The 20,903-nt window shown below is 34.8% G+C and overlaps 2 protein-coding genes across 4 annotated transcripts; one reads left to right on the plus strand and one right to left on the minus strand.

The window, feature by feature from the left end:
• The first annotated feature begins 646 nt into the window (after nt 1–646).
• LOC140981034 (uncharacterized) lies at nt 647–9,503 on the plus strand. 2 transcript variants are annotated; one of them, XM_073447248.1, is made up of 10 exons: nt 649–1,165; nt 1,816–1,925; nt 2,124–2,255; nt 2,339–2,412; nt 2,515–2,620; nt 3,581–3,649; nt 8,004–8,068; nt 8,155–8,253; nt 8,679–8,778; nt 9,232–9,503. In XM_073447248.1, the coding sequence occupies exons 1-10, from the start codon at nt 1,024–1,026 to the stop codon at nt 9,292–9,294; spliced, it is 960 nt and encodes a 319-aa protein (XP_073303349.1). In that variant the 5' UTR covers nt 649–1,023; the 3' UTR covers nt 9,295–9,503. The 2 variants fall into 2 exon arrangements, with proteins under 2 accessions (XP_073303350.1, XP_073303349.1); XM_073447249.1 differs by lacking the exon at nt 8,679–8,778 and having other exon boundaries at nt 647–1,165.
• A 4,250-nt stretch (nt 9,504–13,753) lies between these two features.
• LOC140980324 (protein RICE SALT SENSITIVE 3-like) lies at nt 13,754–16,478 on the minus strand. Of its 2 annotated transcripts, none has more exons than XM_073446085.1 (7): nt 15,966–16,478; nt 15,830–15,880; nt 15,624–15,752; nt 15,348–15,453; nt 14,869–14,907; nt 14,721–14,777; nt 13,754–14,514 (listed from the first exon to the last, which is right to left on the minus strand). In XM_073446085.1, exons 1-7 carry the CDS (start codon nt 16,088–16,090, stop codon nt 13,915–13,917), a joined length of 1,107 nt encoding a protein of 368 aa, XP_073302186.1. In that variant the 5' UTR covers nt 16,091–16,478; the 3' UTR covers nt 13,754–13,914. The 2 variants fall into 2 exon arrangements, with proteins under 2 accessions (XP_073302186.1, XP_073302185.1); XM_073446084.1 differs by having other exon boundaries at nt 14,869–14,910; nt 15,966–16,475.
• Nucleotides 16,479–20,903: the final 4,425 nt, after the last annotated feature.

The raw sequence follows: 20,903 nt of genomic DNA on the forward strand, positions 1-20,903 counted from the left end.
CATGGCTGCCTCTTTGTCGGCTTAGGAGCCCCTGGAGCCTATGGTGGCCTCTGCTGTCCGGGCTTCTTGAACTGTCCCTGGGGCTTCTGCTACCCCTGATGACTCGGTGGTCCTGTGAACTACTTCTTTAAGAATTCGGTTCATGATCACGACTTAAATTAATTTTCACATTAAATCTATAGTTTTTTTGGTTAAATCACCATAACTTAACTGTTCCAACAAAAATTATAAAGTTCAAGATACCTATAATTCCATTGAAGTCACTTAAAGAATCATTGTGTGAATTGAATCATTTGATATTTGATTTTTTGTAGAGATATCATGATTAATATTGAATATTAACTTTTATTTGACACTTGGGAGGAAAAGTAGAAAGCAAATAAGGATTCTTGGGTGATTAACTTGAAAGATCCATTAGATAAAAATTAAGATAAACAAGAAATAGTGGATAATCTATTATTTATTTTATTGTCAAACTTACCGTTCGATTCTTCGAGTAAAATTAAAATTATTTTAATTACAATATTAAGTGTGAACATAAATTATTAATTTTTGTGAAAATGATATTTTATTCGTCATATATTAAAACTTAACCGTAAAATGACTTTTCTACACTACACATTAACTAGAATAAAATTCTTGAATTCTTGGATCACAATGAGTCGGCCCTCTCATAGAGTACTAGAAGCTCACACCATGAGAGGCAAAAGGATGAAGTTTTATTGATGGGTTCGAGTAGAAGACACTTTTGATTCGTTTTGGGGCGGCCGGAATAGTCTAATTCCTTCCTCAGATTTACTCCTGTCCAGATCACCAATCGAGCAGCGTGTTTTTTGTAAAAGGAAAAACCAAGAAAAATAAAATTAGAGGCAAAAGGAGTGGCAACGGTAGTTTTTGATTCATAGGACTCGAATTTCTTCACGAAGTTGTGCTTCACGCTGCGCAGTAGAGTAGGGGTGTGACGAAAAGGGTATCCGGCTTTGCATTCGGTGGACAAACAGCATTATAAAAACCCAGGAAGGGATGTTCGCACTTCGAATATCTGCCATGGCTACAAACAGTTCGAGGGCTGTTCTGCCCTTTGGATTCCTTCATTCCATCAATATCAATAGCAAAGTCAGTTGTCTCCCAACCATCCCGCTTTCTGCTCCTTTCATTTCCACAGGTCATTTCGATATATTCTCTGTTTGTATTTGGTTTGGATTTACACAATCTTTTTGAAGTGCCCATTTGTCAGAACAGTTGGAAACAATGCGGGTTAAGTTGTATTTTGAGTTTTGTGCAACACAGATAAGCTAATCTTCGTTAACCTGTATAATTTGATGGACGAAGTGATACATTTTTCGGTTTCAATGTTTTTTATTTTTGTGAAAAGAGAGTCTTGCGTATCCTTTTTGCTTTGTTGAGCATTATGTGTTCTTGTTTATTTTAGTTATGAAACTCTAGATGTATTCCGTTAACTGATGCTAGTGGCGGTATAGATTTCAGTTGTAAATGGTATTTTTTTTGTTTGTCTTATGGAGAAGGCAGTGATTAATAAGTTAGGAAATGTTTATAGATAGTTAGTAGATTCAATAACTTATGGATTGGGGATAAAATATGACCATATCTGTGCACTACTGTTTAGCTTGCTTGGTAGAAGGTTGCCTATCATTGTTCTAATGTTGCTGCTATTCAGAATGAAAACTATCAATATTCAATCAATGCATGAATTCATTTGTAGTGTCGATAAAGTTGAATGAATTAACTTGGTGCTCTAATTATTACAAGTACGGTTTGATGACTTGCACAGTTGATGATGTTTTTGCGACACAGCGATTCGTATATGCCACAGTGCACAGGCTGTGAAGGGTAATACTCATATATTTCTCGGAGGAGTAGCAGACAAAGACACAATCGAAGATGTCAAGCGAATTGTTGAAATGGTATTGTCTTTTTGATTATTCAGATTTCCACTCTCTCCTCTACCCTTAAGCAGATAATGATTCTTTAGGTTCATGGTTGCCTCAACTTGAGGATTGCATTGGCAGAGCTCTGACGTTATTGTGGTGTACATAGTTGTGTATTTTATTTTTTTTATAGAAATATAGTTGCATATTAATTTTTTGTTTCTCGTTTCTCAGGCAAATCGAGCATTGTCAAGGCAAGAAGTTTGCCATACTGATTTCCTTACACCAACTGTACTAAAGGAATCAATGACGGTCTTGGATAAGTTTGTGGACATCAAAATGGTAGCCCAGGGAGGATACCCAGAGGTTAGGAATGCTTAATTTCTTTTCTATTCAATCATTCAATGGTTAATTGTCTAAAAATTTCCGTTGACATTTGAATCCTCAAGGCTGAGCGATGCCGTCTCTCAATAGGACATCCAGATATTTTGCCATCTGATCCTGACATTGTTGCAGCACTCAAGTCAGTTGCTTTATGCCTCAATAATGTTTTTGTGAGCGAATCTGCAATTTTGCATAGTACTGACATATCGCTTGTTGACTGCAAAATGACCTCACTTTCCAGTGTATCAGGAAACTTTGGATTTGGATCCTGTTCCCATGGTGACTTCCTTGGGTCAATTCTTGGTACTGGAATTGTGCGGGATAAGGTGGGAGACATAATATTGCAGGTATCATTTTAGTATATCCTGTTGTAAGTTGATACTCCTATTTCGGTAAGTCTATATTGTACTAAAAGCTTTAAAATTTGTTTTTTCACAATTGTGAGAAGACTGAGATGTCCTTATTTAAAATTTCTTACCCAACATATAAATTAAGGATGATATTTTAAATGTTAATTTATTTTTTGTTAACTTAACTGAAGTCACCTTAAAAAATTTCTTGATGGAAAATGCACACGTGTTAAAAGTATCAACTTCATTTCTTATTGTGCTGGCAGCCATGTGCATTTTCCATCTGCTGTTGTGAAGCTTGTTACTATAGTCAATACTGTGAATAATGCACCGAAAAAAAATGAAGGAGAAAGACTGCATTGCTTTTTTTTTTTTTTTTTTTTTTTTTTTTTTCATATATGATTCAGATCTTACTAGTGTTAAATAGAAGAAGCGTGCAATACCAAATCTCATAAATAAGAAAATAATTCTAATCCTAAAATTACTAAAATAGAATAAAATCATGCCTATTTTATCGACAAATACGTTGATTGAAAATTGTTCTGACCGGAAAATTCCCTTTTAATAATAAAAGGAAATGTCAACGTGACAACATTGATCAAAATTTGAACTACTAGATAACAAATAAATATCGTTGGCTGTTTTTTCTGAGGTAGTTAACAAGTTGGGAAATGTTTTAAGGTCCATTGGATCATCAAATTATAACAGTTAGCTTTTGAAAAGAACGTTCTTCATTTGAAGAATTCATAGTGTGCATACAATTGGGAATGAAATATATGAGCTTCTGTGTTTCAATTTGGGTGGAATTTAATCTTTTTAATATTTGAGCTTCTGTTTTTGGTCATTTAGGGAGAAATGGGGGCTCATGTTCTCGTAGTTCCTATATGAGCTTCTGTGTTTCAATTTGGGTGGAATTTAATCTTTTTAATATTTGAACTTCGGTTTTTGGTCATTTAGGGAGAAATGGGGGCTCATGTTCTCGTTGTTCCAGAACTTGTTGACTTCCTTGCATCTTCATTGAACAAGGTAGATGGTTTTTCTAGTAATGCTTTGCGGTGTTGAACCATTTTTCCTGCTGAGTAGTAATTGAGGAGCTTTATTTGTTTTGTAGTAGTTGCTTATTTTCAATAATGCTTTGTAGTGTTGAACCACTTTTCCTGCTGAGGGGTGATTGAAGAGTTTTATTTTTTATTTTTCATCACTTGAATGTTACTTATCATTTCATCTCTTAGATAAAATAATTAAAATCAACCATGTTTATAGATTCCTACAACTAATGAATCATCGACGAGTGGTTAAGAATCTGTTGAGGGTTTATAACAAATTAACAAACAAATATTCCTTTCTGAGCACTGAAAATCTATCCACTAAATCTTGCCAGGCTAAGCACCCAAAAGTTGTATGGGTAAAAACTTTGTGGACTGGAGTAAACTTTGGCTTGAGATTATATTATCATGCTTTGATGTTGGGCTTGAAATTGGATCCTTTACTTGTCCCCTCAAGCTGAATGGGGGTTGAAGAACAACACTGAGCTTGTCACGGAATCGAGTAAACACATAAGCAAATAATGGTTTTGTAAGAGCATTTGCGACTTGATCAAACGAAAGAACATATTGAACACTAAGTTGCTTCGACAACACTTTCTCTCGAAAAAAATGAAGATTCAACTCAAAATGTTTAGTTCTAGAGTGAAGAACTGGATTTGTACTAAGAGCAATAGTGCTCACGTTATCACACCACTAAACAGGAACTCTAGGTTGTTGCACGTGAAGTTCTTTTAACAATGATTGAATACAAAGTAATTCAGAGGCTGCATTAGCCAAAATTCGATATTCAGCTTCGGTATTGAATCCAGAAAAAACATGTTTCTTCGAGTTCCAAGCTATTGGCGAATTACCTAGAAACCAACAGAAACCCGACTTGAACGTCGATCATCGGGGTCATTCCCCCAGTCCGCATCACAATACCGTGAATGCGAAAGACAAGGGAAGAACGTAGGTGAACACCATAATCCAATGTGCCTTTGATATATCGAAGAATTCGTTTCACAGCTTTCCAACGAGTGAGTAGTGTGCATAAACTGGCAAACTCTATCTACGCTATAAGCAATTTCTGGTCGCGTAATGGTTAAATATTTCATGCTCCTACAGTACTTTGGTACAAAGTCACTTCTTCAAAAGAATCCACATTGCTTATAGAAAGTTAACACCTGGGGACATAGGTGTTGGCAAAGGATTAGCTTGATGCATCTTAGTTTTCAAGAGTAGATCATGTGCATATTTAGACTGAGAGAGAAACAACGAACAATCAGAACACCTTTGTACTTCGATGCCCAGAAAGTATGACAAATCACCAAGATCTTTTGAGAGAGAATTGAGTGTCCAAATCAGGAATAATCTGCTGTATTTGAACTCGATCACTTCATGTTTTAACAATGACATAGACAAGAATATAAATAACAGATGTAGAAGCAATTTTAATGAACAAAGAAGAATCATCGTGCGATTTGGTAAACCTCATAACCAAAGAGCAGTCTGTAATTTATCGAACCAGGCTTGGGGAGCTTGTTTGAGCCCATAAAGAGCCTTGTGTAACCTGCACAAGAGAGGAGTACCACCATTTTGAACTTCGAATCCAGGTGGCTGCTGCGTGAACGTAACCTCAATAAGAGAACCATTTAAAAAGTTAACACAATGCAGATAGTTATTGGTTTAACAACTGGGCTAAATGTTTCAATATAAAGTAAGCCTGGTGTTTGCGAGTAACCCTTCACTACAAGTCTGGCTTTGTGCCGAGCAATAGACTCATCAGGATTCGTCTTGAGTTTGAACACCCATTTACACCTGACTTAGACCTGGTAACCGTATGATGTGTATTCATAGGAGAAGAGAGAGGCATGTCCTCTTCGATATGAACAAAAGAATGTGAAGGAGCAACAGTAGAAAATTGATTCGAGCTAGAAAAAATACCAAAAGAGGTTGATAATGGACTAGACATAGAGGTAGGAATAGATGGGCTAAAAATGGGACTAGAGGAATTCGAGGAAGAAACATGGGGCAGAAATAAAAGAGATGGAGATGGACACTTATCAACAAAGGACTTTGAAGTTTGAATGAATTTGGAGGGAGGAAGCAAAAGGAAATGAGGACTCATCGAAAAATGTCGTGAAACATATATCCGACCATTGGAACTAACGCATTTATGCCTTTTGTGCTGAGTGCAAGAACCTATGAAAGTGTAGGAATAGACCTAAACTCAAGTTTGTGACGATTATAAGGACGTAAACAAAGGAAATACAAGGATCCAAAATTTTTTAGAGAAGAATAATATGGGACTTTGTTATATAGTCGAGTAAGAGGGATATCCCCAGAAAGTGAAGTTGTAGGTAGTATATTGATAAGATGAACGACGTTGAAAAAGCATCCGCCCAAAAGTGCAAGAGCATAGATGCATGAGATAAAAGCGTAAGCCCCATTTCCACAATATGTCGGTGTTTGCGTTTGACAACACCATTCTGTTTGGATGTGTAAGTACATGAAAAACGATGATTTATCCCGTGATTTTGAAGAAAGGACGACAGGGCTTTGAATTCATGCAAAATCCCTTTGGTCCAATACCAATCATGAGCTTTCCTAAGCTGAATTTGTATAATCCTTCATGCAAAATCCCTTTGAGAAGAATCGCATCGGTTGCTAGATCCTTCAAATAACAAAAATTAGGATGAAACTCAAAAAAGAATATCAGCTCGTACAAATTTGCTGACACTTGAGAGATTCTTGATTATGTGTGGGACTCGTGACAAATTTTTTAATAGAAACGAGTGTGATGAAGAGGATAAAAAGTTAGAATGTCCAACATGAGATTTTGCACGTTTGGCTGATGACCACCAGATTGATTTTGATGAGGCCCAAAATTATATCCTCCATTTTTCATGTGAAAGGGCACAAAATCCTTGTCAAATCGATAATAACATTTTTCGGCAACATGCCCAGTGACGCCACGTATTTGATACACGGATCGGCCAGAGGAGTATCACAACCACGAGAGTTTCTCCCTCGATCCCTACCACGATGAAAGGACGTAGGAGTTTGAGGAGGAAACTTAGATTTATTCTGCGAAGGGAAGGTCGCTGCATTCACTGAAGGAGTTGTGCTATTAGTGTTAGGAGAATATGACTCTATCTTGCCTTCGTGAGCCACTAAAAGAGCACCAACATAAAAAACTGTGAGGGATTCAACTGGAGATTTAAAATGGACTACGACCGAGTCATTTCCAAGTCCGACGCCACCCAGAACATAGAGAACTTGATCCTCCTCGGAAATGGGATATCCACAAGCTGCCAAGATATACATGAAGTTTTTCGTCTTCCCCGGATAATCTTTCATGCTGAGATTCCTCTTTTCCAGAGTTTGAAGCTGAAGTTTATATTGCATTATTTTGGCCCTCGTAGGGCACACTAGTCCACAACTGCACAGAGGATAAACAACCAATCATTTGGTTTTGGACACTTTCCGTCATGGAAGCTAGGAGAAACGAGAACAACCGATCTCGTTGACACCAAGAAATAGAAGCTAGATCGACCATCTCGGTGCCATGTTCAATTATTACAACATTTTGAGGAACATGAGGATCATTAAGAATGAAGATTCTAGTCCTAATCCACGAATACCAGCGAGAATCTGGAGATTCCAAAGAAGAAAATTATCATCGCTCAATTTCACAAAATTTATTTGGTTTGCTGGGTTATTATTAAAATGTTGTGACTACTGAGGGAGTTAGACTGGGTGGCGGAACCATTCGGAGATGTGGTTGCCGCCATGTTCTCTGATGTCAAGTTAGAAAACTAAAGAAGATGATATATCTTGGAAGATAATGAAAGATTTCATTTTGTCTCTTAGAATAAAATAATTACAATCAACCATATTTATAGATTCTAAAATAATGAACCATCGACAAGTGTTTAAGAATCTGTTGAGAGATTGTAACAAATTAAGAAACAAATATTTCTTTCTGAGCACTCAAAATCTATCCATTAAATCTTGCTAGGCTAAGCACCTGAAAGTTGTATGGGTTGAGATTTTGTGAACTGGAGTAGACTTGGGCTTGATTATCATGCTTTGATGTTGGGCTTGATGTTGGATCCTTCACTTTCTTTGTTAAGTTTCCGTGTCATTACCTGCTAAGTTTATTCAGCTTCCTTGATAATTAATCTCGAGTCTGAAAACGGTTCACTATGATCCTAACACCCTTATAGCATAATAATCCATTGATGCTTGGTTAAAAAGTATAATGAAAAATGAATGTTTACGAGCCAGCGATTTACCTTTGTGCAACATTTAGGGTGAATAAATCATTTGCTGTTTATCTGTCATGTTTGCAGGTTAGAAATGTTTCAGTCACCTGTGTAAAGATGCCATTGCTTGCTATTGAATACGAACCACCAAGGTTCTGGCTGTGATTTTCTTTAAGGTTTACAAAAATTTGTCTTCTAGCATCACCAGCAATGATCCCATGTGCACTGACCCTCACAGGACTAGGTCTCTTAAAACTGTGGAAGCATCACTGAGACTTGATGCTGTTGCTAGTGCTGGCTTCAAAATTTCTCGATCAAAAATGGCTAGTTTGGTCAGGTATGCACCATTAATTTCTTGTCTTTTGATTTTTAAAATGGAGTTATGCAAAGCGGTGCGGGTTAAAGGCCTTCAAGAATAAGGCTTGTGATACTAAGCTAAATGAAAGGGGAAACTAATACATGGTTTTTCACCAACTTTTTATTGGTGAAGGAGAGCTTGGAAAAAGATATTAAAGATGCCATATTTCAGTTTATTGATTTTAGCTTGAATTTTAATACACTATCCCACCTCAAAATGTGGGTGGGAAATGCGAGTTTGTTTATAAGGAAGGGTGTATATTGAACCTTTTTAATAGCTTGGATTAACCATTTTCACATGGATGTGGATGCTAAATAATTGCTGTTGGAGCCCATCACGCACAGTTTTGTAGTATCATTCATGACATGAGACAAACTGATTGGTGATACTATTTTTCCATTTAGTGATGGAGATGTGCGAGTCAATTGGATCACTATAACTAAAAACAATACAACCATTAAGAGCGGAGACGTCATTTCGGTCAGTGGTAAAGGAAGGCTAAAGGTGAGCCATCAATTGGGTTTTCAGAATGTTTCAACTTTTGATCAAATATCTTGCGTTCATCTCAGACTTTATGTTAAACAATATAATGATGCCAGGATTGAGCATTTGCGGCCATGTTAACAGTTATAATAAACAGTTACAGTGTATCTCAATGCTTTTAAAGCATGATATAATTTTTGATTGGAAAGGATAGATCATTCATAGGTATTGGAGTCAAGATCACGGGTATGAACAAAAGTTGGGAAGATGATTGGTCAATCAATGTGTCAGTGACGGAAGCATGAAAACTTGAAATATATAGTTGGAAATTTTATGGTGCATAGTTGCTAGTGTCATACTTTCGGCGAGCTCTCGGAACTGTTCATTAGTCGATAAGATGGATCTATCAAATGGAGGTGTATGTATCTGTGTTGCCTGTGTCTACCCTTGTTAAACCTGTCCTTTGTGCTTCAGATTGGAGAAATAAACTCAACAAGAAAGGGGAAGTTCGCAGTCGAGCTCTTTCGGTATTTGTGACGCTTGAAATTGGCAACTTGCGAAGAGTCGTCTGCCTTGGCCTTGTTAGAAGCTAATCCATTGATCACAAGAGATCTTATTATTTTATTATGTAATTGTACGTTAGAACTCAGAAGAAACAGAAAACTCCATTTTCTTGCTTGTCTTTAGTTTTCCTTGTAATACTTTTGAAACTCAGATTTATTTCAAGAGAGAATTAGCATTTTTTATTTTTTTAGTGTTTACACGACATGTATGTAATTTTTTACTGATTAAATTGTTGATTCTGATTTTAATACAATATGGATTCTGTTTCCAGTTCTTGATCATACTAACACAGTATGAATTGATTTGAATTATTCCTTTAAATTTTAACAGTCAAATAGAAAATGATTTAGGTGTTAAAGTGATTGAACTGATTAAATTTTATTAATGAATACCAATATTATAAAACTAATGAATATTTAACATTTTATTAAAAAATAATTATATATTTTTATTTAAAAAAAGTTGTATTTATATATATTTTGGGATTTTAAAGGTTTAAATATTATTTAATTATGCTTTCGGTTACGGTTTTCGAAATTGAGACGGTCTAATATATATTTATTCGTGAGATGCGTCAATCTTACTCATATTTACAATGAAAAATAATATTTGTGACATAAAAAATAATATTTACGGAATAAAAAAAATAATATTTTTTCATAAGTGACTTAAATAGAATATTCGTCTAACAAAATTGACTTGCGAGACTGTCTGAGTTTTTGTTATTTATAAAATATTGAAAAAGATGCTAAAATGATATATTTGTAAAATTCTCGAAATGGGAAAGACATACAAATAAAATCACGAATTTTTATTATTAATATTAAATATATATCTACATCTACATCTACATCCATATCAATATCAATATTCAAAATTAAATCCACTTGTGTTATTAATCTATATTTTTATCTATATTTAAAGCATAAAACATCATATGAATATTAATATTTTTAAAATGGTAAAAAAAAACATTTTATTTTGGATGATGGTTACAAAATTTAGTGGTAAAAAAATATTGATGTTAATTTTAAGATTTCACAAACTTTTATGAATATTTAGTTTAACATTTTTTTCTATACACTATCATCGTCATCTTTTTCTGTTTGTGGAACCAACGTGTATCTGCATAACAAATTTTGTGGAGCATAGACAATTTTTTATGCTATGAATTTTCAACCTTGTCATTGGTTTGCATATATTTTAAAAGAACCCTAAAATTAAATGATGACTATATATATTATTAAGAAGAAGATATTTTTTTGTTAAGATATAGATGATGATTTTTTAATATTAATGTTTGAAATAATTATATCAATTATTTGGTTTCTAAAAAATGACATTCAAGTATTAAGATATAAATTACAACCATCACTTTGCAATATTTTTGGGATTTCTTGTCATTGTGCTTATATCTTTTCTTTTTGTAATCATCTTTCTTGCGCTTAGGACAATCAGAAATAAATTGGTCAGTCTTCCCACAATTGAAACATGCCATTTCATCGGATGGTGACTCTATCTTGAAATTCATGTTGGGATTTTAATAGGTTCTACAACTTTTTTTCATGAATCTCAAAAATTTTCTGATGAATAGTGAATATCCCTGCTGTTGATTTGCTCAACAATCTTTTCTAGTATTGAGTCGGCCATGGTGACAACAAGAGCTTTGGTTGGATGATTTGATGTCGACTCTTCTCCGCATATGGTTTCTAACTCAAACTCGTAGGTCTTTAGATCAGCAAGCAAGTCATGCAGTTTCATCTGTTTAGATCTTTTGATTCTCTCATTGCAATTGTTTTTATGTCACATTCCCTTGAAAGGGCTCTCATTACTTTGAATGCAACATCTTGCTTGGTGTACTTTTTTCCAAGAGCTGTTAATTCAATGATGATGCTACTGAATTTCTCATCGAAATCATCTTTCTCCTGTGTTATTTTGATATTTTCAAACTTCTTCATGGTTAGTGTGAGTTTGCTTTCTTTTGTCTGATCGTTTTTCTCACAGAGCTGAATCAGTTTTTCCTAGATTTCCTTTGCAAATATTCACATCTTTATTTTACTGAAGTGTTTTTATCAGGAGTTTTGTACAATATGTCTTTTGCTATGTTGTCCAAATTTTATTTCTTCTTATCATCAGTAGTCTACTCTGATCGATGTTTCTCGATCATCAGAGGTTCTCCATCTGATACAGTAGCTGCAGTATTACCTTTCATTATCTTGATTGGTCCGTCAGTATTGACGTACCACATATCGTCGTGTTGAGCTACCAAATGAGCTTGAATTCTGCTTTTTCAATCATCAAATTCTTCTTTTGATAACATATGAATTTTGCTGAAAGACGCCATTGATATGTACTGGTTCAGAGATCAAGAAAACTCGCTCTGATACTACATGATAGGATCAATGGAGGTGATTTAGAGGAGGTGAATAAACACCTCTTTAATTCTTAGTTTTTCTTAAAATGGCATCTACTAGAGTTAGCAAAAGAAGTCTAGTTCTTGACAGTCAAAGCTCAGTAGAAAATGATATACAATGTGAAAAATGTCTGCCAAGACTTTGTAAGTAATACAATTCAATAGTATAGGATATAAGACCCAAGAGGTTATTTCTGAAAGTTTGAAGGCTGAATCCTTCTACGTCTCCCCTTTTTTTGTTTCCAGAAAGTTTCACTAAAAGACTTTGGTATTACAATACTTTGTAACTATCCACTTCAGTAGGACTTAACACTTTCTACTGAAACTCTGCGTACAATACGAATTTTCTCACAGAGATCTGAATAGAAGTGCTACTTCAATTAGTATAAAATGAATCAAACTTAATTGAAATGAATGAATTACAGTTCGTGTTTGGGTAGCACAATTTGATCTTTGAAAAGATCTAATATATCTTTGAGTGTGTCACTTCTGATTTTTGTTCCAACAATGCTTCTGAGTGTAAAATGATTGATCGCATAAGTGTTGTTGTTGCTTAAGGATGTTTTTGGCCTTTTATAATTGATCTTCATCGGAAGAATTTGAACGGCTATAAAGTCATCGTACAAGGACCATAAATATTGTCATATCCTTTTTTCATGTATAATTAGTGATGTCTCGAAATAGAGTGCCGCAATTAATTCTTGTGATACGGACTTGTCAATCATAATTAGAATAACTTCCTGATTTAGTGTATTAAATATTCTTCTGATTGTTTGATCTACTGAGTAAATGCTTGCTCATTTATGACCGTTTGAATGAGCAGCCTTGTTCCAAATACTCGGTAGTCTTTATAATCGATTCTGATTGAGGAGACTACTTAATTTATCTACTTCTGATTTGTGCTAATCGTTGCTCAATTTGGTTGCTTCTGAATTTTTTCGATATCAATACTCATCACCAAAACTTAAATGTTTCAACAATAATGTTTGAAATAAATATCTCAATTATTTTGTCTTTTTTTAAAAAAATTAAAAGAATAAATTTCATTTCATATTGTCAATGAAAATGTTAGAAACAAGAATCGGAACTATATCCAAGCGATTTTGTTTTGGTTTTGCCTTTTAATTAAAACCGTGACCTTAAGTTTTGGAAACAATGGTCAAGCCCTAGAAATAGAATATATAATTGTACAAGTACAACAGTGTTTGCAATAATATTTTTTTTCATAGTCCCATAAAATACGATGATTATCAGATCGCATTAATAAAAAAAATTATCTACTTTATTTGATTAATTTAAATTTCACTTGAAACTAAAATAAAACATATGTTTCTAAATTTTTCATTGCAAGTAGATATATTAAAATTATCTTATTTAGAATATAAAAATAAATAATATTTTTAGGCAATAAAGGAATGCTCATTGCTATCTCAAAATATGTCAATGAAATTCACAAAGGATTCTTAATTATTATAAATAAAGCAACACAAAAACTCTTGCGAGACTGTCTCACGGATCAATTTCGTGGGTCGAATATCTTATTTAAGTCATCCATGAAAAAATATTACTTTTTATGCTAAAAATATTATTTTTTATTGTGAATATCGATAAGGTTGACCCGTCTCACAGATAAAGATTCGTGAGATCGTCTCAAAAGAGACCTACTCATAAAAAAATTGATAAATTGTTATGTGTTTTTAAAAGGCCAAAATATTCCAACAAAATGACATGATCCAACACTCAAAATGATAATAGAACAACAAAATGAGATTTATTATTGAAGATAATAAAGATATATCATTGAAAAAAAAAAAAGAAATACAAATTATTGATATTAAAAAAATTACAAGCACCCAAAAACAAACCATTAGAAAACGATAGATAAAAAATTAAGAAAAATATAAAAATGTCAAATTATTAGGATAAATAAAAGATAATTAAGTCCATGCTTTAACATTTTGCACATCTCTCATATAACAAAATTTAATGTTTTAATGCACGTGTACAAATATATTTGTCATATTAACNTATATTAGGTAATAACAATTAGTTCCTTAAAATAACAGGAATTGAGATCCTATCTCTTTATTGGCTAATTAACCTTTCACACAGATAACACAACCTCACATATAAAGCCAAACGAAGTTGAACACTAGAACAAATGCTTGATCCTAAACAAATCATAGTGTCTCCCTAACACCATCGTACATTCCTGGTTCGTTCCTATACTCTCCGGGATTGTTTGTGAGATGATCGTGTGAAGTCGACGACGATGCAGCCGTGGTTCTTAAAGGCAAACTGAAGCCCCTGTGGAAATTATGATCCATCTTCAATTGGCTATCCGGTGCCAAAAAGTCGTTCTGGATCCCCTCTTGATGGAACAGAAGCTTGGCAGATTCATCACTTTGTCCCGTTAACGCATTGAAGATGCTCAACCCATTAGGCCATTTGATGTCGTTTTCCTGCTCTCCAATCAGATCTTCCATCCTGGATTCAGTTGAATATTGAGGGAGATACAATTTGTCTCTGGGTGGTGGGATTCCATATCTAGATGAGTTTTGAAACTCGGGAGATGCAAGGACCGAAGCTGGCAAAACCAGAGGCCTCGGCCCATAATTGAAAAGGGTAGAAGGAGAGCTAATCGTTGTGGAGGGAACTGTGGATGGAGACGAAGCATGGCGAGTGGAAGAAAAGATCTGGGATAGGTAAACTCCAGATTGATAGCCTAAGGATTCAAAGGTGTGCCTCATTCTTAGCACGAAATGGAGGTCTTCTTTTATCTGAAGATACACACATCTCTTTATTACACCATATTTTTTATTACCACATTTGATTTATTGTATGGCCACCCTTTTAATATCGTGGCTAGATTAATCTTTAAAGTTTTTGATTTTTTTTTTGCAAAATCAAACATTCGAAATATATTTTTCCAAGAATAACAAGCATTTGAAGTTAAACATGATACAATGGGAAAAATCAAACTCACAATCTTGCAAGAACCAAGCTGCAGAAGGCCATGTCCAGCTTGAATCACTGCTATAGTCTGCTAAAACCATACAAAAAGCTCAGCATATATGTTTGAGTCTGAGTGTGAGTGTATATATACTATATAGTTTTGTATTATGGATTCAGACCTGAATGCCCGCCTCAAATTGATCAGTCCACTCAGATGGCTGCTGCAGTTGATCAAAGAAAAATTCATCAATCACTCGCACACTAGGATTAAACTGAAAATATTGTTCTCATTATACATGTAATTTTTCCAAAATACAAATTAGTGCTTCCGTCTTAAAAATAAATCCAGTATCTCTGTATAGAAACCATTTATTACTTTGACAGCTAATTAGTTCAGCTGATTAAATCATCATAAAAATGAAATATCCATCCAGAGTTTCTTAGGATTCATGTTAAAATATCACAGTTATTCGATAATATGGATCGTATTTATGGCCCACGACAATAACTATACCGATTTCTTATATTACTTATTCAGAATCAAGTATTCGAGTCGAGTTCGAACCCAAACTATCTAATTTTTTGGGGTGGGGAACATCGAATTGATACTTTTTTTTGTTAATTGAATGAATTAGAAGGATAATAAATGAATACATACAGCATCAAATGAACTCTGCCAGTAGTTGGAGACATTGGGTTCACATTCTGCAGATTCTTTGAAGATCCATTTATGACACTTGTCTGCAGCAACTTTCCCCATCAACCTGCAATCATTTTTCACAGAAACTAAATGCAAAAACCATACAACAAACACTTCAAAAACACAAACTTGTTATCACAAAAAGATTTATACATATGTTGGGATTATTTTCTTGACAGAAACAGTGTCCCATCATCTCCTATAGAATACAAAAAACACCTACCCAGCACCCACCCTTCTCCATAATTATACAAGTGAATTGACATTTTGCTGAATGCTTTCCTGACAGGATCCTCCCCATCAACCTCATCCAAACCCTCTGCAACTCTGTCTCTGCAGAACCCATCTTCCCACATCAGCATCCTGCATAAACCAAACACAGACAAATTTACTCACAGAATCTTATCAATCATAAAGTATCTATCTTTCTAAATACCCACAAGCTTCCATTGTCATCCCCAACTTTGCAGCCACCCCCTCCTCTGAGTCTCCTGCAAGAAATGTCGAAAACCCGGAAAAGATTCAGCTTTTAAAAACAGATTAAAAAAAATAGACTAAACAGGGAGGGGTGTTTACGGGCGAGGGCGAATGGTCCAGAAAACAGAGTAAGTCCACTCAGAGTTGAGGCAGACTCTTCTAAGTGCTTCGTGAAGGGCCAACATTCCAACCGCTTCTTTGCTTCTGTCACTCGAGCCCGCCATTTTTCTTCCGCAATCTCTCGCTTTTATGCAATCTTTTTTCGACTTATCTCACCTCCCCAGACAACAAACAAACAAGCTAATCTCTTCTTTGAACTCACGAACAAACACAAGGAAAGAGTTAGAGGGATTTTTTTCTTGCTTGCTTCTTCACCTTTGTACAGTTTACCATTTTCTTCTGCGCCGTAAAAGTAATACAGAAATACTCGGGGTAAGCAAAAATGTGTGGGGGTCTGTGATTTTTGTTTCTTTTAGTAATTGTGGGCATTGATTGGTGGCGACTGGCGAGGGTGTCGCCGTCTTCTATATTTTTTTTTCATTTTTTACATAATTATTTATATGTAAAAAAACTACAGGATCTTGATTTCGTGTAAATACTGGGTGAGTACTTGAGAGAGAGCAAAGGAGTGGGGACACAACTTTTATCTTTCTTAGCAAAGCACCAACAGACAGCGGGAGAAAGGTTAGGAGGAAAAAGAATTCAGTTGCTTTCAGGTCTATTGCGAAACGATCTCACACTCTTTATTTGATCAATTTTATCGATATTTATAATAAAAAATAATATTATTAACATAAAAAATAATATTTTTTCATAAATGATCCAAATAAAATATTCGTCTCACAAAATACGACCGTAAAACTGTCTAATATAAGTTTTTGTCTTCTTCAAATTACTACTCCATCCTTTCATTTTATTTAGTATACCCAACGTGAAATTTCATCTCAAATTTGAATCTTGGTGTTATATTAAAATGAACACAGTAAATTTGTATTTTCAACACCAAATATTAAATAAAACTATGAAAATAAATAATTATGTCCACACGAAAAAAGATACCATAAATCTAAAATTTAAATTCTAAGGCTTTTTCACACACTAAAATAGTGAAAGATGCATAACCGATATCATGTAAAATAAAAAGTTTGATAACCAGATGTATAAAGTAAGGGAGGGCTTGTTGAAGAAGAAAAGAGTAAAATTTAAAATTAAAAAAATATTGCTTGATGTTGTCTAATTTTCTATCCCTTACAGATGTACGATATAATACAAAAAACACTTCACGTGCAGTATGTAAAATATTGGTGATAATAGTGATTTTCTAATAATTAATTTGACTTGATTTGGATTTTGATTGAAACAAGTAATTTCGAAGTTTTTTCTTAACATAGCTAAGTCCATGCTTTGCAAATAAAATAAGAGCAAATTTCACATAAATATTCAAACCTTAGTTTTGTTTTGGTACGTTACATTATTATTCCTATCGAGCACGTTCAAATGCATAGGGCTACACAAGATCTACATCCTATATACCATGAATATGAGGGTTATATATATCATCGAGTTTTACAAGTTGTTCCTCACCGTCTAACCACGCAGTCACAACATATTGTTGCTGACGTAAATCTTTTCAACATCACTTAATACAATCTAATATCATTTCATACCTTAGGGTGTATAGTAAATAAGTTTAATTTTGAAAATACTACATGAAAGAAGAATTAAGACTTGGTTCTTTTATTCAAACATGCTATTATTACATAGTAACATCCTGTAGAGAAGGAGAAACTTGTTTAGGTACTTATATTAGTTGGAATTACAACACACATAAACTGAAAATATTACAAATTTTATTTTGAAATTAAAATGAAGAGATTGAATGATGTATTCATTTTCTTTCTGTCCTAATGTATAAAGAAATTTTCGTACATTTGAAATCTAGATTTCAAAATTGTGAATTGCTTTGCCATTTGTGGTTTACAACATCTTTTAGTTGGTGTACCACTAGTTAGTAATCTGTCATGTTGTGGTGGTTGAGTGTTAAATCTTTCACTAATGGAGTGGCTGGATCACATGCCTTCTTTACCTTTGTCGGATAATCTTTTTCTTTTGTAAGGTCCTTGAGGAAAACGTGACTTGTGTGAATCTTCACCACTTAGACTTGTCTCCGTATTATGTGTTTCGGTTAGATTTGGGGGGCCGATAACCTTTCTCGAATTCTGGCTCTTTCTAATTCAGGAATTCTAGGAAGATTCCTTCTGATCACCTTATCATATGAGTCATATTGCAGAAAAATTTCAACGAGTTTCTTAACTCTCTGATAGCTAGCTATTCCACTGAAGATTTATTCTCTTTTCAAATATTTCTTCTGAAAAGCTTGTATTTTTTCTTGTCATGGTATTTAACAGAAAATATCTATTTACAGAATTTTGATAAAACTTAAATGAAAACTTAACTTTGTCCATCTATGTGAGACAGACCCATAATCCTCATGCTCGTCTAGCGAAGATATCGTATTCAGTGTGTGATGAAATAAGAGGTGTTTCATTCTCTGGAGGATTGACTTCTGAATGTTCATGTCTGGTCTTCTCAATTTGATGACGTGAAAGGCTTCGTGTGAGTCTTTCCTGGTTGGTTCTAGTGGTGTACTAAAAAAATAAAGTTCCAGAATATGTCATATAGACAAATAATCATTATTTACCCATGTCTCATGAACAGCTTCATGGATCCATTTTGTTGGTGCTGAGATTTATGGGAAGCTAGGTGATGTATTATAAACTGAGGAAAGAGCCACAAATTCATATCATGTTTTATCTCCTTGTGATAGGAATTTGGTTTCATTCATGTCTTAAGATACTTTCATGTTATATCTACTCATACTGTGGATGGGTTTATACCTATTCTTTTTTCAATTTCTTCAATTTTTGTTGTTATACCCGAAATGGAGAAACTTTAAGCTCGTTAGTACCAACCTTCGATTTTCCCTGTCAGTCTGATCTCTAAGGTTGATCTCTCCCTCTTCAATCCCCGAGGTGAATGATTGAATTGAAAGCTCGAGATAAGGATCCGGAGTTTCAATTTTTTCTTTGGACAACTCATCTAAAGATGATCCCGATTAGCACTTGTGCTAGGGGTAATTGAATCTCCTACTCCAGGTATAGAACCATGTACTTAAAAACTCTCTATTTGGAAAACCAATAGCCCAGAGAATTGGCTTTTGCAATATAGATCATAGCTGAGTATAAGCATGTAAACAACTTGTTATTCGATCAGAGGCAATGCTCTTATCAATTTGTTGTAGCCTATCTGCAACTTCTGCATTTAGGGCAAACTTATTGAACTCGATTTGAAGAATTTCAAGGTGTTCTTTTAAATGTCTCTGCATTTTCATGATGACATCGACATCAGCTCTATTTATCTCTTGTTACAAAATCCGCAAGAATATTTGATGGATCGGTTCTAACACCTACGAGGGTGCTTTAAACACAATATTCTCAATGAGCTGCAATAGCTCGTGTTCTAAAAATGTAAACACCGATGAATTAAATCGGGTTTGGTTTTAAACCAAGCGGAAAATACTCGAAATAATCATTCGTTAAGAAAGATGATCTGTTTAAAGTTTTTAGCTTGTGTGAACTGAATAACTGAAATAAGGAGGATCAGTTTTTGCTTGTATCAGTTCAGTTATGGCGAGAACTGAACTGATATCAGCTCGAACTGATCAAATCAGCTTGAAAACAAAATTTAAACGGTTAAGTACACAATATATGTTTATGGATGTTCGGAGACTTCAAGTGCTTCTACGTCACGCCTTTTACCACCTCGGGTAGGATTCACTAGAAGACTTTGATTTATACAACACCTTGTACAAACTCACTCAACTTAGGACTTATCCTACTGCCTAACTGAACTCCTAGCCTAGATTGAAGGCAACACCTTCCAGCCAACACTTGTTTGACGTCTATGTGTTAAAGACTACATGCACAAGTTTATTATCTTTGTGCAAGACTCACTCAACTATTCAATAAGCTTAACTCTCTGTATTTGTGAGTGATTGTGTGTGCGTGTGTGAGAACTGATCTATGAATACAACAAGAAAGTGTTCTCACAAATTGAGGGAATTGTTCTTCTGATCTAAGCTGATAACACGTTGAAGTGTTGTAACGACCCATTACTCTTTGGCTCGAACCTTAACCTCTTTGAGCAACAAACTGCTGCCTCGCCTGTCTCTCTCTGGCAATATCTTTCTCATCTTGCTCGGCCAACAAAGCCTTAGACACAATCTCCTTGAATGTCACCGCCTTCGACATATTGATGTCCCTTCTGATTTCTGCTCGAAGTCCTCTAATAAAATGAGCACCCTTGTCTTTGTCATTGGATGCAGTGTATGGGGCAAACAGACAGCCCTCCTCGAAATTCAGAATATACTCATCAACATTCATACCTCCTTGACGAAGCTCTAAAAATTCAGTCACCTTCCGAGCTCGAAGTGCATCTGGGAAATACTTGTCATAGAAAAGATCAGTGAAATCTTGCCACTTCAATGCTGTAACATCAACACTTACCTTGGTAGCATTCCACTAAATGCGTGCAGCTTTGACTAGCATGAACACTGCACAACTGATTCTGTCTTTATCTTCATAGTTGAGATGATCGAAAATCGCCTCAAGAGCTTTGACCCACTCTACAGCCACCAATGGATCAGTGCTTCCTGCAAATTCCGGCGGATCCATTCTCTTGAAAGCAGTAAAGATCCCATCGGTCCCAACTGCCTGAGCCACTTGGCCTCTCCCTTGACCTCTACCTTGGCCTGTACCTTGCATACGGAGCAACTGCTGGATCTGCTCACTATGGACCTTAGCTTGCTCTTTCAGTAGCTTGCCGAACTCATCGACAACTCTAGAGGAAGAACTATCCTCACCCTCTGAAGCCTTTCTCTTAGGAGGCATACTCCTACAATGTGCTCACATAATACATATCAACCAATGACAATAATTAGATGTAGAAGAAGACATACCCGGACTGTTGAAAGTAGAC

The sequence above is a fragment of the Primulina huaijiensis genome, chromosome 7 (genome assembly GCF_012295235.1).
Source record: "Primulina huaijiensis isolate GDHJ02 chromosome 7, ASM1229523v2, whole genome shotgun sequence".
NCBI lineage: Eukaryota > Viridiplantae > Streptophyta > Magnoliopsida > Lamiales > Gesneriaceae > Primulina > Primulina huaijiensis.

Excerpts from the sequence above, each read along its gene's own strand:
- LOC140981034 (XM_073447248.1), top strand. The coding sequence starts at position 1,024 with ATGTTCGCACTTCGAATATCTGCCATGGCTACAAACAGTTCGAGGGCT. Across the intron at positions 2,413-2,514 it reads GACATTGTTGCAGCACTCAA|TGTATCAGGAAACTTTGGAT; the intron begins GTCAGTTGCTTT and ends CTCACTTTCCAG. Across the intron at positions 3,650-8,003 it reads TTGCATCTTCATTGAACAAG|GTTAGAAATGTTTCAGTCAC; the intron begins GTAGATGGTTTT and ends TCATGTTTGCAG.
- LOC140980324 (XM_073446084.1), bottom strand. The coding sequence starts at position 16,090 with ATGGCGGGCTCGAGTGACAGAAGCAAAGAAGCGGTTGGAATGTTGGCC. Across the intron at positions 15,881-15,965 it reads TGGACCATTCGCCCTCGCCC|GAGACTCAGAGGAGGGGGTG; the intron begins GTAAACACCCCT and ends CATTTCTTGCAG. Across the intron at positions 14,778-14,868 it reads AATTTGAGGCGGGCATTCAG|ACTATAGCAGTGATTCAAGC; the intron begins GTCTGAATCCAT and ends TGGTTTTAGCAG.